We start from the raw sequence: 16,982 nt of genomic DNA, 5'->3' as shown, positions 1-16,982 counted from the left end.
AATGCATCGCCATTTCCCGCCAACGGCATCTCTATTGCGTCTTCTTCCCCCTCAACCACCATCCTTCCTTCTAATTGTACAGGTTCTTTCCTCTCCACCTCCAAATTACCCATATTCTTCGAACCAGGCATTTCCTTCGCCAAATTACTATGTTGCCCTTCGCATTCTCCCTCCACATGGGCTAGAGCATCAGGACCTCCCTCTCTTGAATGGGCCTCAACAGGAGATTTTTGGCCCACTGAACAAATGGACAAAGAAAGATTACTAGAGCACTCAACCTCTATCACAGCTTTAGCTACCTCGGATAGACAATCCTTACTATACAAGGTATGTGCACAACAATGATCAGTGGAGTTGACAGCATATCTTCCTTCCTGAACTAGGAGATCCTCTCTACCATCTTTCCAAGCGTAAGTACTACCTTTCCCCTGGCTTCTAACTCCTAGGTCGGACCCTACAAGAGGGGAAGTTGACTTTTGCCCCCACCTGCTCCCCTACTACTTCCCCGGGCCTCCTTTCTAGCCGTCGGTCATCCTCCGGCAACAACCGTCCATTCTCCTCACCACTCCTAATAGACTGAGCTGTTTCTTCAACGTACGTCTCTAACGATGATACACTATCAAATGACTCATCCCATGCTGGAATTCCTTTGCACCCTCTTCCATTACATTTTGGTTCTACACCCCTAAGCGTTTCCTCCTCAACTAAGATGTTACACATAAACCCATTGATCAGAATTCTTCTCGCAATGCTAACACTTCCAACATTCTGGATGCGCACTTGAAACCTCACATATTCCAGAGTTTCCCAATTAAGAGTAGCTTCATCAATAGACATTAACGTAGCTTCCTTATACAGCTCCTTAACCAGTTTACAAAAGCAGTCCCTGTTCCATACAGGTAGAGGCACCCCATAACATCTCACCCAGACTATTCTATGGTTTATTCCTGAATTAATTGACCATGGGCATACCCTGACGAACACTCTATCATACCATCCTTTGTTCAGCCTCATAATTTCCTCCATATCTTCCCCTTCTGCTGGAGTAAGCAATACCAAGTTGTCTCCCATTGGTTTGGCCCTGACCATTAACATGCCTCCCTTCACGATTTCCTCTCCCAGCTTAGCAAAATCCATCCCATTACCAAGTTTCCCTACGTAGCTTTTCACCATCCACTGGGGTATAACTTCTTGTGTTTTAAGCCTCATACCCTTCCATCCCTCATGTGATGTACCTGCAGCAACTTCAGCAAAGGACCTACTCCTTTTCTTATCCACCCATACCTCCTTAGTCATCTGTTTACCCTTCCTTCCTGCATCTTTCATTGGTCCAGCCCAAGCTTCCTTTCTATTCTCCATGTTTCCATTCCTTGGCTTGTTCCACTCTTCCCTTTTCACTTCAAGGATATGTCTTCGGTACTTTGGAATATTCACGAACAGCTTCCACTACAAAAAAAAGTGTATATTGTGGCGGTTTTTTTCGTATAAAGTGGCGTTTATAACCGCCACAATATACGCTTGTGGCGGTTTCGCAAACCGCCATAGAACTGGCCGCCACAAAGTTTAATGTGGCGGTTTTATGTTACCCGCCGCAACACCCGCCACTTTAAACATAGTGTAAGTAGTGGCGGTTTTTTATCTGTAAGTAGTGTCAGTTATAACTGTCGCAATTTACAATCATTGAAGAAGATTCTGACACCATAATATTCGTAAGTAGTGGCGTTTTTAACTGACGTAATTTTATTACTGAATAAGGAAAATTTAACCACTTTTTTATAATCTTTTTTATAATCTGTTTTATACAATTATAAAATTTAACCACCACTTTTCTATAATCTTTTTTATAATCTGTTTTATACAATTATAAAATTTAACCACCACTTTTTCAAAATAAAATAAAATAATGTATAAAGTTATAATCATCCATTCATTTCATTAAAAATTAAAGCACACATAATAATGTTCAAATGTTTATATGTAATTGAAAGTTAAAACACACATAATAATGTTCAAAAGTTTAAAACACATAAAAAGTTCATACATCCCTAATTAAGTTTAAAATTCCAACACATAGTTGTTCAAAAGTTCATACATTCCTAGTCAAGTTTAAAATTAAAACACACATCTCTAATCAGTTTTGCTTCCGGCACTTGATCCTATTACTTGATTAGGTGATGGAGCACCACTTCCATAATCTGATGCCTGAAATAAATAATTTTAAGTTAATGAATTTGTATGTTTATAATTATAAAATAAAAGACACCAATAAATATTTAAATATATTAATACCTCATTGGTGGATGCATGAACCAAATTAGCTGCTATTGCAGCAAAATGTTCTGGAACGTCTTTACAACCAAGAAGAGTCGGTTTCAAAGTTACAGGTAGGGCAAGCAAGACCAGTGTGCGTGTTCCATCCAGACAAATTACCTAGCCCAGGGAAGTCACTAATTGTCCACAACAAAGCTGCTCGCAAAGTAAACATTTCTTTTTTTGAATAGTCAAATGTTTGCACTCCATCAAACCATAAATCCTTCAATTCGCTTATGAGTGGTTCTAAGTAAACATCAATGTCATTTCCTACCATTTGTTTTCCAGGAATTATCATGGAGAGGATAAAAGATGTTTGCTTCATACACTGCCAAGGGGGGCGATTGTATGGGATGAGAACCACTGGCCATATACTATGGTTTGTACTCATGTTTCCATAAGGATTGAAGCCATCAGCAGCTAAGCCTAATCGTACATTTCGAGGATCATTTGCAAATTCTGGATGCAATAAATCAAATGATTTCCAAGCCTCGGAATCTCTAGGATGCCTCATCAACCCATCTTGATTATCCTTTGATGCATGCCATGTCATAGACTCAATCGTCTTAGAACTCATAAACAATCTTTGCAAACGTGGTTTTAATGGAAAGTAACGCAAGATTTTTGCGTATTGCTTCTTATCTTTATTTTTCCACTTAGATGTTTTGCATCGTTTACATTCTTCTAAGCCTTCATTGTCTTCACCCCAATATAGCATACAGTCTTTTGGGCAAGCTGGTATTTTGACATAGTTAAGTCCAAGTTTGGTAATCACAGTTTTCGCCTCATAGAACGAGTTAGGAAACTTAGCATGTTCAAATGCGTCCTTTAGCAACTCTAGAATCATGGTCATTGCTTTGCCACTCATTCTACTCATGCATTTGATATGGTACAACTTCAACATGAATGATAATTTTGAATACTTTGTACAACCTTCATATAAGGGTTCATTATTGTCCCTCATCAATTCATCAAAGTTTGTCTTTCCTTCATCACCCACCATATTAGTTTGCAGATCATCAGCTTCAGTATCCTCATCATGCCCCGCAAACCCGAATGCATCATTCAACATGTCTTCCATCGGATTTTGAGATTCCAATAAATCTTCAATGACATGCGCACTTGTGGCGACCATTGACTCAATTACACTTGATCCTTCACCACGCATATACCAAGTTTTGTAGTTCTGAGGGAAAGCTGTACATGTTAAGTGTTCTTGAACTACATCCCTTGTTTGCCACTTTTTGAAACCACATTTTGCACATGGACACTTAATTACAGGACCATTAGCATGTTGAAATGCAATATCCAAAAACACATTCAACCCATTTGCATACTCAATGGTGTTTCGTGGTTTACAAATCCACGATTTATCAATTGGCACGACTACACCAAAACAGCAAAATAGAACATTACTTATCTAGTAATGTGTACATATATTATATATTAAACTGAAGTAAAAAAAGTTAACTAAAACAAACTTACTTGGAGTGATGGTTGTGAAGTTGTGAAACTGCTAGATGATTGTGAAGCTGGAAATTGTAATATAGTAGGTTTTATCCATTAATTGAGTCATAATATAATCAATCTTCACAATCTAAACTACATTTTATTCTGGCAAATCCATAATTTAAAATGGATGAAAATAATATTATATAATTTAGAAGGAATGTAATTTTTTTAAGATCGAAAACATTTTTTGACACATCTAAAGCTCAATAACTATGATAATTATATTTGGCCTTTCTTAGGAACTATTAGATTGGGTATCTCTTTTCCCCAGAAAGGATATAAAAATAAGCTAAAGTAACTTTTGCACAGGCCTGAAAGTATTTGATTAGATTAAATTGACATTTATATTTTGTTTAATAATCAACCAGATTATAATTCAATTAAGTTAGGTCAAGTTATCAAATTCATTAATTTTAATTATAAAAAATTTATCCATTCAAAATAAAATTTAACGTTCTTTAGTATTGGCAACATGTTAAGAATATGATATACAAATAATTAATATTAATATGATAAAACATAAAAACAATTGTAAAAGTATTAGATGTTATGAATTAGGTTAACTAAAAAATTTAATACAACTCACTCAATCTAAAACTATATAAACAACATATAATAAACTATATGAATTGTATTAAGCAATATTCAAAATACATTAATTTATAAAATCTGATATAATTGGTGAGTAATTTGTCTTTGAACGTACCCTTTTGGGTGCTGCCTTAAGAGCAATTCTTGTCCTATGATTCCTAATTATCAAAGAAGTCCTGATTCACAAAATGATTCAGATTAGTACATAAAATACAATAATCACCTTACACACTATATTGATAGCAACATGAACTTAAAAGAGCAGGGTAAGAATATTCCAAACAAGTGACATCCAACTTAAATAAACTTAAGAATTTTTTATGGCAAAATAGAATTTTACGAAAGTCATACAAGATTGCTTTTGCATAAGCTAGTTTTAACATTTGAAAAAACTTATTTTATTTTTTCCTCTTATTTTTCTTTTGTAGACTTATATAGATAAGTTTGGTCAATCAAATACACAGAATATAGCAAATCAGAATAGTCACTCAATCAGGAGAGCATAGTCACCATCACCAAAGCATCAAGAGGGACAAGTTATGGGCATCATAGTGAAAACTGAATTCTAAAAAGAGTTGTGAAAACTCAATTCTTAAAAATAATCTCAACACATTAAAACAATGATTTTAAATTTTTGGGAAATGAGAATTAAATAGAAAACTAAAAAAATTAAAATATATAAGGACTTAATAAAATCCCTTGACTTGACTTCTTTAACAATCTCCATAGATCCAATGCTTAATACAGAAAAGCAGTTTCTGCAGCAAACCAAATCCTTCTCTGTGTGATTCATCAACAGCTTTCAGAATAATAATGCACTATAATTGTGGCATTCACTTTTAAATCAATTTTCAAAACAGTTATTAATTAGGAATCATTTAGATTCTGGTATTTAATATTTGTTTTTGTTGAACATTAGTATTTTTAAGTATATTAAAAATTATTGTTGACTGAAAAAACTGAAGACGTTGTAATGTGGTAATTCTGGAATGGTTATGACTATTTAAAAGGAAGGGAAGGGCACAGCTCACACACAAAAGTTGCTTACACCCCACACATTATGAAAGCATATTAAGAAGAGAATACTATAAATAAATGGTACAATCACATTCAAACTATTAACTTTTGCTTTTTCTCATATATATTCCATACATATATATATAAAAAACTATAATCTACAACTTCACATTTGCAAGAGACAAATTCAGTAAAGAGGTACCATCAAGCTAGTAGCCATTTTTATTGTTTGCTTATTAATTATACCAACAATGTGAGAGAAAAAAGTCTTAGTTTAGTTGGAAAGAAAACAAAAGGTGGATTAAAAATGGGGTCCACAACATACATGCACCTATATTAAGAATATGGAGTTATAGCTAGCATGTTCAATTAAGCTGACAGTAATATTATTCATATATCACTCATATTTTATATTTTTTTAAGGAAGAAGGACAGAGAAACAAAACACATTCTTCCTTTCTATTTTCTCTGTCATAAACCTGAGGTTTAAAATAAATTTTCAAATAAAGAAAGCGTATAATTATTGTGCGTGTGATAATTAGCATAAAAGTGAGAAGTCCCTAGCACAGGTCAAACAGTTAACATAATCACGAGCTAGCTAGTCAGAGACAGACAGAGAGGTAGATTGATTTTTACAACTGTCATGGGAGGGAGAGTAAATCTGATATTCAAACGTACCCTTTTTTGCTATAACTCCAAATTATCCAAACTTCTCTTTTCTCTTTTCACGACCTTCTTCTTTCCTTCACCCTTCAACCATTGCTGAAAACACTGCTAACACCACCTCCAGAAAGTGTTGGGATTTTCTACTCAGAATGGCGGTTTTCCAAAAATGTCCTGATTCACAAAATATTCAGATTAGTGCATAAAATACACTATATTGATCTTTGATTATGGTAATCCCAGCTCAGAGTTTGGGAATCCCTTATATAAGTGCATATCTTGATTCCCATGGCACCAACTTCTCACATGGTGCAAACTTTGCAACATCAGCATCAACAATTGGACCTCCACCTAGTGTTTTACCTCAGGGTGGATTCAGCCCCTTCTATCTTGATGTTCAGTATACTCAATTCAAAGAATTCAAGCCCAGAACACAATTCATCAGACATCAAGGTAAAGATAGAACTTATAAATATAATAAGGGCATGGTTAAGTTTTTGTTCTAAGATATCGGTCAAAATGATCTTGGTGCTGGCTTTTTTGGAAATTTGAGTGTTCAACAAGTCAATTCTACTGTACCTGATATAGTTAATGCTTTCTCAGAAAATGTTAAGGTAGTTCAATACCCTTCTTGGATACTTTATTGTGTATAGTTAATTCATTATTCTAAGTACATTATTGTGGTGATGAAGGACATATATGATCTGGGAGCAAGATCATTTTGGATACACAACACAAGACCCTTCCTTTAATCAATACAAAGATTCATCCAAAACAACAGCCGGAAAGGTTGGTATAGAATCAAGGAGAAGTGAGTCAGGTCACAAAGAGCATGGTGATGTGAAATACCCAAAGGGATCAATAGTAAATGATTCTAAAAGTAATGGCAAAGAAAAAGAAGTACAACTCAGGAAACAGCTAAATGATGTGCCTGCTAGACAGAATGCTACATTAGATTTCTCAGAAAAAGAGAATGATGGAGATGAATGGCCAATAATTAGAGAAAAGAAAACCGGGATACAGAAAAATGTGGTGGAGGGTGCCACAAATGCTGAATTGACAGAAGAAATAGATGAGGTCCAAAGCTTTCATGATGAAAATGGTGTCCCACCTGATGTCAATGAAACTGAAATAGTATTTGGTCGGGCACACATCCGGCATGAAGAAAACCTGTCAAGTGTTAGTAAAGGAAGTTGGCTCAGAGGACACATATATGAAGTCACATACGTAGAAGATAACACTGTTGAAGTGAATTTGGAAGCATCAAAGAACGATGCTGATGAGGAAATTAATGTAGGAAATAGTATTACTCATGCCTATACTTCAGGCATGAAACACAGTTCAGAAATCGGTGAAGCAGATAGCTAGTTTGGTTTAATAAGATTATGATTCTCATCTTTGTAAACTAGAGTTCATAGATGCCATTTTCATTACAAAAAAAATACAGAGCTGTAAGGGGTGAATTTCTAGGCTATAGAGTTTCTTTAGTTCATGACTATGTATGATGTAATTGTACTTAGGGAATTGTAACATTGCATATATTTTTCTTGAAGAGATCACTTCTGCAGCATTGTTTTCGTTGGATTTGAAAAACTGTATAGACTAAGATAAATGTAATTGTTGTGAATGATACATTTTGTTTTCCAGCTACAAACGAAAAAGAAGAAAAGAAATATTGGCATATGAATGGTATAATATGATTGTAAAAGGCAACTCCTAGAAATGCCATTTTTGGTAGCTGTTGAATATTAGCAAAAATGAAAAAAATAGATGAAAATGAGATATGTTGACGCAATAATAAAATATACAGATGATACGCTGTAAAGGGTTTAAGGAAAGAGGTGATGCCTTATTCCTAAATCTTACTATATTTTAGGTACTTCATAATGAAAATCACATTCTGAGAGTTGCAATAGGTAGTAATAGAAAAAGGTAATAATGCAAAAAGGCTAGAAAAAGGTAAATAGAAAGTGAGAACTTTAATTGCATTGTCTCTAAATTTGGCAGCTACTCACCCAAACCTACCCAACAGTAGCTCCTCTGTTTGTTAGACTACTGCATTCATTGGAACCTAACTTGAATTACAATCACAACCAGACACAGACAGACTAAAAATTATATGACCATAGAAACCACAGGACGAGCTGACATTCATGTTACCTGCAACATCTCAACAAGAAGAATGATGCGCGGATTCGTGTGGAGGCAGAGAGCGCGGGTTCGTGTGGATGAAGAGAATGTTAGGGTTCATTGCATAAAACCTAAAATGTAAAGGATAAAGCAGCATATGAAAAACTAGAGTTAACAATGACAAACTACCATAAGTATAAGGAATGCACAGCAGGTTAATTACCTTCAAATCGATTCCATGTAAAGGCAGAGAGTGTTAGGGTTCGTGTTGAGGCGAAGAGCGCTAGGTTCGTGTGGAGGCAGAAGAGCGTTAGGTTCGTGTGGACGCAGAGATCGCGGGTTCGTGTGGAGGCAGAAGAGCGCTAGGTTCGTGTGGAGGCAGAGATCGCGGGTTCGTGAGAGCGTTAGGGTTAGGGTTCATGTGAGGCAGAGAGAGGGACGAGAGTGATGAGTGTTAGGAGTTAGGGTTTTTCCAAACTGAAATTCAAAAAAAATTATTTTCTTAAGTTTTCAAAAAGAAAATCAATTTTCAAGTTAAAATCTGAAGGATTTTTAAATCAAGTTAAAAATGTAAATATAGGAATAAAGGAATAAAAAGTTTTCTCTGAAAGAAAATTATGACAGTTGAAAATGACATAATTTGAAAGTTAATTGTGGTGGTTAATGAAATGACGTATTATGCTGAAATTTGTGGCGGTTATTAATAACCGCCATTTTTTACACATTTTTTTGTAGTGTTCCTATTACCAATATAGATCTGATCAAGTTCACCTTCCAGTCTCTTCATATTTTTTACATCTGAGAATCTAACAAAACCAAACCTCCTGCCCCATCTATTCAGTCTACGGGAAATAAAGACCTCTTTCACCCTAACCCATTTTTGAAACTCCTTAAACATATCCCCTTCACCAAACCCTTGTGGGATGTTTGAGAAGAAGAAAGTTGAGGAGTCATAACCTTGCTCCGACACTCCATTTCTATCCCTCCCCGCTACGTAGACCATTGAGATCTAAGTGAGTTGTAAAGCTCTTAGATGTTTTACTCTTAAGATAAATTAAGTTATATTATTTTATGTGAATTGAATAAAATACTGATTAAAAAATTTAATCTATTGAAATGCATAATAAATATAAAATTGAAATGTCATTCATTTTTTTTATTATTTGAAGAGATAAAAATAAAATGAATTTCAAAAGTAATCATGTAGTGCACTAAAGAGTGCCTTTCCTTACTCTATATTTGTTGCCAAGCTCCCAAAACTAAGAGAACTGAGTTTAATTGACTGTGGCCTTTCCAATCATTTTCCCCATTCATTCCAGCCTTCCAACTTCAATTTTTCTACTTCCCTTTCTGTCCTTGATCTTTGTCAGAACTCCTTCACACAAGCAATGATATTCCAGTGGGTGTCAAACACCACTTCCAACCTTGTTGAGCTTGACCTTTCGAGTAACCTCTTGGAGGGCTCCACATCAAATCATTTTGGCTTGGCCATGAATTCGCTTCAACACCTTGACCTCTCCTATAATGTGTTCAAGGGTGAGGATTTGAAATCATTCATGAATATATGCACCCTACGTTCTTTATACATGCATAAAAACAATATGACCGAAGACCTTCTGTCAATTCTTCGTAATTTTTCTAATGGTTGTGTTAGATACTCACTTCAAGAGTTGCAGTTGTCAAACAATCAAATCATGGAATCCGTATCTGACCTTTCAATATTCTCATCTTTAAAATCATTGGATCTTTCCGGCAATCAATTGGAACATTTGTCAACTGGATCTAAATCTTTAGAAGACAGTGTTCCAATGTCATTTGAGAGCACATGTAATTTGGAGTCATTGGATTTGTCATATAATAAGTTGAATGAAGATTTGGCTGTCGTATTTAATTATTTGTCCAGATGTTGTAGATATTCATTGCGAGAACTATATCTTGGTCAAAATAAATTCAACGGTGCACTTCCTGATTTCTCAATGTTTTCCAAGTTGGAAATCCTAGATGTATCAGGGAATCAATTAAAGGATGGAGTTCCAAAGTCACTTCACAATGCTTCTATACTAGTTTGAGTGAAAATCTTCCCACAATAATAGTTTGAGTGAAAATCTTCCCACAATAATCCATCACTTATCCCAATATGTTCGATACTCATTGCAACGTTTACATCTGAGCTTGAATCAAATTAGAGGCATTTTGCCTAACACCCTCACAATATTCCCATCATTAAAAGGATTATATCTTGATGGTAATAAGCTAAATGGGACAATTTCTGAAGATCTTCGGTTTCCTACTCAACTTGAAGAACTAAGTTTAATGTCAAACTCTTTGAAAGGTGTGATAAAGGACTCTCATTTTACTAATATGTCAAAGTTAGAAACATTGGAGTTATCAGATAACTCATTAGTCTTGAAATTCAGTCCAAATTGGGCTCCAACATTTCAATTGGGTTATATTAGATTGAGATCTTGCAAGGTTGGTCCATTATTTCCAAAATGGATACAGTCACAGAACAAAATTCGTTTCCTTGACATTTCAAATAATGGAATATCTGACACTCTTCCAATATGGTTTTGGGATAAATTTGAATTGCGATACCATATCAGTATCAACATTTCATGCAACAATCTACGAGGTATGATTCCTGATTTGTCACCAGAGAACCATTTTTTGCACCTTAATTTTGGTTCAAATCAATTTGAAGGTCCTATTCCATCATTCTTACGAGATTCACTGAACCTTGATCTGTCGAACAATACATTTACAGATTCTTTTTTGTTTTTATGTTCTGGTGGTGTAGTTGGAACTTTATATCAATTGGACCTTTCAAATAATAAGTTGTCTGGAGAAATTCCAGATTGTTGGACCCAATTCAAATCATTGGTTTATTTAAACATGAGTCAGAATAAATTTTCTGGAAAAATTCCTACTTCACAAGGATCACTCCTTGAACTTCAAGTATTGTTATTGAGAAACAATAACTTAACAGGAGAATTCTCTTCTTCCTTGAGAAATTGCACAAAGTTAGTGATGCTAGATATGACAGAAAATAGATTATCAGGATCTATTCCAGATTGGATTGGAAGCAAATTGCTAGGGTTACAATTTTTAAGCTTGGGAAATAATACCTTCAATGGAAGTTTACCTTTACAAATTTTTTATCTAAAAAGAATTCAGCTCTTGGATCTCTCACTAAACAACCTATCTGGACAAATTCCTAAATGCATAAAAAACTTATCCTCAAAGACTCAAGTGCCTTCTTTGAGAGATTATCAAGTTCATCCGTATATGGCCTACACAAACTCTTTCTCGGTTTATCTTACATACAATTTGAATGCATTCTTGATGTGGAAAGGATCAGAGCAAATGTTCAAAAATAATGGATTATCACTTTTAAAAAGCATTGATCTCTCGAGCAATCAATTATCGGGAGAAATTCCAAAAGAAATGGATAATCTTTTTGGATTGATTTCATTGAATTTATGAAGAAATCTTTTGATAGAGAAAATTCCTTCAAATATTGGAAAGTTAACCTCACTTGAATTTCTTGATCTGTCAAGAAACCAACTTGCTGGTTCAATTCCTTTGAGTCTTGCTCAAATTGATCGACTCACGGTATTAGATTTGTCACATAATTATTTATCTGGACAAATTCCAACTGGCACACAATTACAGAGTTTCGATTCATCAAAATATGAAGGCAATGTTGATCTGTGTGGACTGCCATTAAAGAAATTGTGTATTGATAGAGTGTCGAGACAAGAACCAATTGCTAATTTTCACGAGAATGACAATTTGATTTTCAATCGTGAGTTTTACACAAGTATGACAATTGGATTTGTTGTGAGCTTTTGGGGAGTGTCTGGCTCAATCTTAATAATACATTCTTGGCGCCATGCATATTTCAAGCTCTTAAGTAATTTAGAAGACATTCTTTACATCATTGTAACAATGAAAGTTTTCAAGTGGTGGCAAAGAAGATAATAGGTAATATTCTTCTATTGTTGTGTTACAAACCTGATTTTCCCTTTTTTTTATTATTATAAATAATTTTCACAAACCTCAGTTTCTCTTTGTCAAAATTATTGAACATATATCTTAGAATAGAAATTATTTTTCCTATGATATTAAGATTAATATTAAAGGGAATGTGTCAAAATTCTATTGTGTCATTTACTCATTTGTATATTTAAACATTGTAATCTTTATACCGTGGGTGATAATTATAATTATTTTTATAAATACTCCTTTTGCTTTTAATATTTGAGTTTTCTTTAGATTTATGCTTTTTTTCATCATTCTTATTATTTCCATTTTTGGCAGAGGAAATCTGGATAAGAGGTGTGAAGTAGTGTATGTGGGAAAATGAATTTGTTATTGAAGATTGAAAGTGTTGTGAGGGTAAAGGACATTAAAGAACACAACAAATAGCCACTTGGATTTGAAAAGGGTTGTTGAACACCTTTGGACTTGAGGGAGCCAATTGTGATTGTGATGTTTTTCATTTTCCTTTTTCTAAGCATTTTGTTCATAGCTTAGCCTTTAGATTTGCTTACTCTTTCATCTCAAGTTGTTGGTTATGTTGAACAAGGTGCTTTGATGTCTCTAAATTCAAGAGGAATGCTTGAAAACCTGTGTTGCTGGTTTTTTGTGTGTCTAGTAGTCTTTGATTTGTTAATCCACTCTTTATGGTGATCCAAGATTAATTGAATCTTAATCCGTTTGAAAAATATGTGTTTTCTAAAGAGTGTAAAAAGTCAACCTATCGAAATATCGATTTAACCGGTTCTTTTACACTTAGTGGTTTTTGAAAAGGATTTGCAAAACTTAACTTTGGTTGACTTTGTTGTCAAACCAATTCAACCGGTTGTTTCAAGATTTCAACTGATTGAAATTTTGAAAACCTTAACAGAATATTGTTAAGTTGGTTAAACTATTTTTTTTTTAATTATCGTAACTGCTTTTGGTTTTGGATAAAATTGTTTTGACCACTTGGTTGGTGTATAAAAAAGTTATTTTACACTTGTATTCTTGGAGTAAGAAAGAGAGCTTAATCAAAAACAGTTCCAAAGATTTCAAAGAGCCTTTGGATCACTTTCAAGTGTGGAATAGGATTGGGTCTTGTATTCTGAACTTTAATCTTTGATTTTACCTAAGGTGTATTATATTCCCTTCTTACCTTAATCATTGTATTTCTATGTGATTTGGTGTGGTGCAGTTTCAGAGGGTTGTTCTGAACACTGTGTTTTACCAAAGAGTGGTGTGTGCTCTTGAAGGGTTCAAGATCATCACACTTGGTGTGTGTTGTGTAATCTAGGTTTGATTACATAGTGAATTCTCAACGATTAGCTGATGACTGGATGTAGCTCTTGGTTAAGAGTGAACCAGTATAAACATCTTGTGTGAATCTCTCTATCTTTACACCTTTTAAACTGCTTTAGTTTTGATTTCCTAAACTGCTGGTATAAACAATCGATTATTTCGCAAAAATAATTGATTATTTTTCTGAAATCAAGTTAAAAACAGTTTTCGAATTGGCTGAACAGTTTTCCAATTGATTGATTTTTCATAGTCTTTCACTCTATCTTCAATCTTTGCAAAAATCTTCACCCCTCTTGTTTAAGGTCTCTAATTCTAACAAGTCATACAATGATTTAATGAATCTTCAAAATGCTAATTACTTATTGATTTTTGAGTCATGTTCTTTGATTATGTAAAAATAACATTTGATATATACTTGTTTCTAATTTGATATTCTGTATGTGATTAAAACGGTTCATATGTTAAATCAATTTAATGTGTACTTTAGTAAAATATTACCTTCATCCGAGTAATGTGGTTTGAATTACAAGAAAGTGAATGTTAGATTGTAAGTTGAAGAATTTATAAAAGCACAAGTTGAATTTTTTTATCATTTGTAAAATAATTTATTTGAATTGTTAAATTTCTTAATAATTGATTTGAGTGTTAAAGTTAAATACAGATTTCAAAAAATTGAATTCACCCTACCATACTCTTAGCATGCTTCTTCCATATTCAAAGGCCTGAGGGTAATTTGTTGGCTTCCTTATATTTATTGTTTGAAGCATCTTCAGAGTTTAGACTTCAGCTTCTCTTTTCTTCTTTTCCTAAAATATGATGCAGATGATATTTAGTTAGATCTTCATCTTGAATTGCATAGAGATATTATCGATATTGCATTAAAAAATTACAAAGTCAACACTAATGGAACTGAAAAGCAAAGAATTCATGAGCTTTATGTTTAGTTTAACATAATGTAATGTTTTTCTGAATTCTTAAGTTAGGTAAAGTTTTTTTTTTTACTTGTATAAGGTTAAAACATTTCTAAAATGTAATGTTTTAATTTATTAATTTTTTACTGATAAAAATAACACTTGATTTTACTGTACCTTAAAAGACATATGACAAGCTCAATTTTGTTCATTTTCCTTACGTTTTAGCCTTTAAATCTAAATTTCTATGTTTCCTGTAAAGTTATTAGTCATACAATTTGATTAATCTTCATAACGTTCGTTATTATTTTGAACATTTTTTTAGCCATGTTCGATTATGTTAAAGTAATACTTATGTTATAAGAAAAATCAACTATACTTCGCACAGGTAAAATTCTTCGTGTATTAAAAAATTTAAACTTTATATTTATGACTTCAAAATTCATTTATGATATATATTTAGATTGTTTATTTTGTCCTCTTGCATGTATTTTCCTTTATTTCCTATAATAAAATCAATTTCTGAACGAGGATATTTATCTCCAAGTCAATTGAAAGTTAGTTATTTTTATATATTTTTGCATGAATATGTTATCCGGTTTGATTAGGTTTTTCGTTAAAAAAATATATATAAATCAAATATTAAAGAATATAATGTTTGGTTCGATCGAGTTTGATTTTAAAGAAAAAAAAATCTAAATTAAATTAGTTTGGATCAGTTTTTGTAATTTGTAATTTTACTTTTTTATTAAAAATTTACTCTCTTTTTTTCATCTTTTAAGTTAAACTATAATAATAAAAAATATAAAAAATATATTACTAAAAATCTAATAAGTATATTAAATAATAAACTAATAAAATTATAAAATTAATACTTAATATCATTAAAAGCTAAAATCATATATTATTGAGTTTAACACCCACAATACGCAAAAATTTAAAATCTTCAAAACATAAAAATACAACAATAGGTCTACATGAAAATTTTGACTAAGTACCTAATATTGTAACTTGTAGAAAATAAAATATCTATCACTTAAACTTAAACTGCAACACTTTTTTTTTTTTACATAAAGAAAATATAAAAGTAAATTACATCACTAGTGTTAAAAAGCCCACTTATGACACCCAATATATATCTCTTTTACTGTCAAACGTTATCCATCAAAACGCAGTGATATTTTTTAAATTAAAATGAATGTAAAACGACGGTTGTGGATGAAACCACTGTTTTAGACAAAAGTTGTTTGGTATATAAAACAACGATTATCAAGTAAAATCGTCGTTTTAGAATTATTTTTTAATCCTAATTCGAAACGCACCATTTACGCATTCAATTTTCGTTTTGTTTTTTTGCAAAACTTACTCCTTGCTCTTTGGATTTTGTATCCATTGCACGCACTACTAATCACTGTAAGTTCTTCCTCAATGAATTCTCCATTTCACTCTTCTCATTCACTCATTACAAACTCCATTTGTATTTATTTTTGTCTTTCTCTTATTGGTTTCAATGGTGAAGGTTTTCTTTCCGTTGCCAACACTGCTTCATTAGTGAACATCTCTTTTTGTGCTCTTTTCTCCTTCACTCACTACTTCTCGCTACCATTGCCGCTTCTCGCTGCCTTCACCACCATCGCTGCCCTTCACTGCAGGATGGTGCCTTTAATTTTTTTTTAATATTATTAATATTTATTATAATTTGTATTTATTATTAATTTATATTTGTATTAGGTTAGCTGTTAGGTTAGAATAGAATTATTAAATTGTTAGATTGTAAATAGATTTATATTATTTAGTATTTATAATTAATTTAATGATTTATAATTTGTATATTTAATATTTATTATAATTTGTATTTATTAGTAATTTATATTTATATTATGTTAGTTGTTAGGTTAGTGTACTGGACCGGAGTGCTCAGTACTCGGAGGTCGGACCTCAGCATTTGCCGTAGACAGGACAAATCGGCTTTTGGGTCAAGTTGGTGGGCCATGAGATTGAGCCCCCATATGTATGTGTTGGTTCTTTTTTAGTATAACCCTTTGTGCATAAGGGCTAGGCGGCTAGCGATGGGTAATGTTGGACTTTGGGGTGTACTTAGTACGCAGGAGGTCTAGCCACTAGTACAAAAAGGTAGATTAACGACGGTTAAAATCAACATTTAAAGACGGTTCCAAAACCCTCGTTATTACGAGCGTCGTTAAAAGGTTTAGTTTTTCATGACGGTTCTGGAACCGTCGTTAAAACCCCTACTTATAACGACGGTTCTCCCACAACCGTTGTTAAAGGTGACTTTTTTTTATTTATTTTTTTAAAACGCACGGGGTCGCTGGAACGGTCAAGGTCGCGCGCGCAGGGTGTCCATCGCGGGTCGCGGTCGCAGGCGGTGCGGTCGGCGCGCGGTCGCGGTTTCGCGCGGGGGTCGCGGGCGGTGCGGTCGCCGTGCGGTGCGGGGGTCGCGCGGGCGATGCGGTCGCAGGTGGCGCGTGGTCGCGGGTTCGCGCGGGCGGCGTGCGGTCGCGAGTTCGC

General features: G+C 33.7%; 2 protein-coding genes, 1 long non-coding RNA gene and 1 pseudogene across 3 annotated transcripts; 2 read left to right on the top strand and 2 right to left on the bottom strand.

Moving 5' to 3' along the window:
- Positions 1-1,962: 1,962 nt before the first annotated feature.
- LOC150028034 (uncharacterized) lies at positions 1,963-2,352 on the bottom strand. Its single transcript, XR_016520592.1, has 2 exons — positions 2,290-2,352; positions 1,963-2,202 (listed from the first exon to the last, which is right to left on the bottom strand). It is a non-coding gene; the product is annotated as an uncharacterized LOC150028034 (long non-coding RNA).
- On the bottom strand, positions 2,351-3,687 carry LOC137838696 (uncharacterized). Its single transcript, XM_068647928.2, has one exon. The coding sequence runs from the start codon at positions 3,476-3,478 to the stop codon at positions 2,351-2,353; it is 1,128 nt and encodes a 375-aa protein (XP_068504029.2). The 5' UTR covers positions 3,479-3,687.
- A 2,501-nt stretch (positions 3,688-6,188) lies between these two features.
- On the top strand, positions 6,189-7,579 carry LOC137838698 (uncharacterized). The gene is made up of 2 exons (XM_090301748.1): positions 6,189-6,546; positions 6,786-7,579. The coding sequence occupies exon 2, from the start codon at positions 6,793-6,795 to the stop codon at positions 7,459-7,461; it is 669 nt and encodes a 222-aa protein (XP_090157874.1). The 5' UTR covers positions 6,189-6,546; positions 6,786-6,792; the 3' UTR covers positions 7,462-7,579.
- A 1,312-nt stretch (positions 7,580-8,891) lies between these two features.
- Positions 8,892-12,204, top strand: LOC137838699 (receptor-like protein EIX2; annotated as a pseudogene).
- The last annotated feature ends 4,778 nt before the right edge of the window (positions 12,205-16,982 follow it).

This window comes from Phaseolus vulgaris, chromosome 4 (assembly GCF_051622355.1).
Source record: "Phaseolus vulgaris cultivar YP4 chromosome 4, ASM5162235v1, whole genome shotgun sequence".
Classification (NCBI taxonomy): Eukaryota; Viridiplantae; Streptophyta; class Magnoliopsida; order Fabales; family Fabaceae; genus Phaseolus; species Phaseolus vulgaris.
This window is presented reverse-complemented; position numbering and strand designations above follow the sequence as displayed.

Coding starts and splice junctions, on each gene's coding strand:
- LOC137838696 (XM_068647928.2), bottom strand. CDS start 3,478: ATGCGTGGTGAAGGATCAAGTGTAATTGAGTCAATGGTCGCCACAAGT.
- LOC137838698 (XM_090301748.1), top strand. CDS start 6,793: ATGATCTGGGAGCAAGATCATTTTGGATACACAACACAAGACCCTTCC.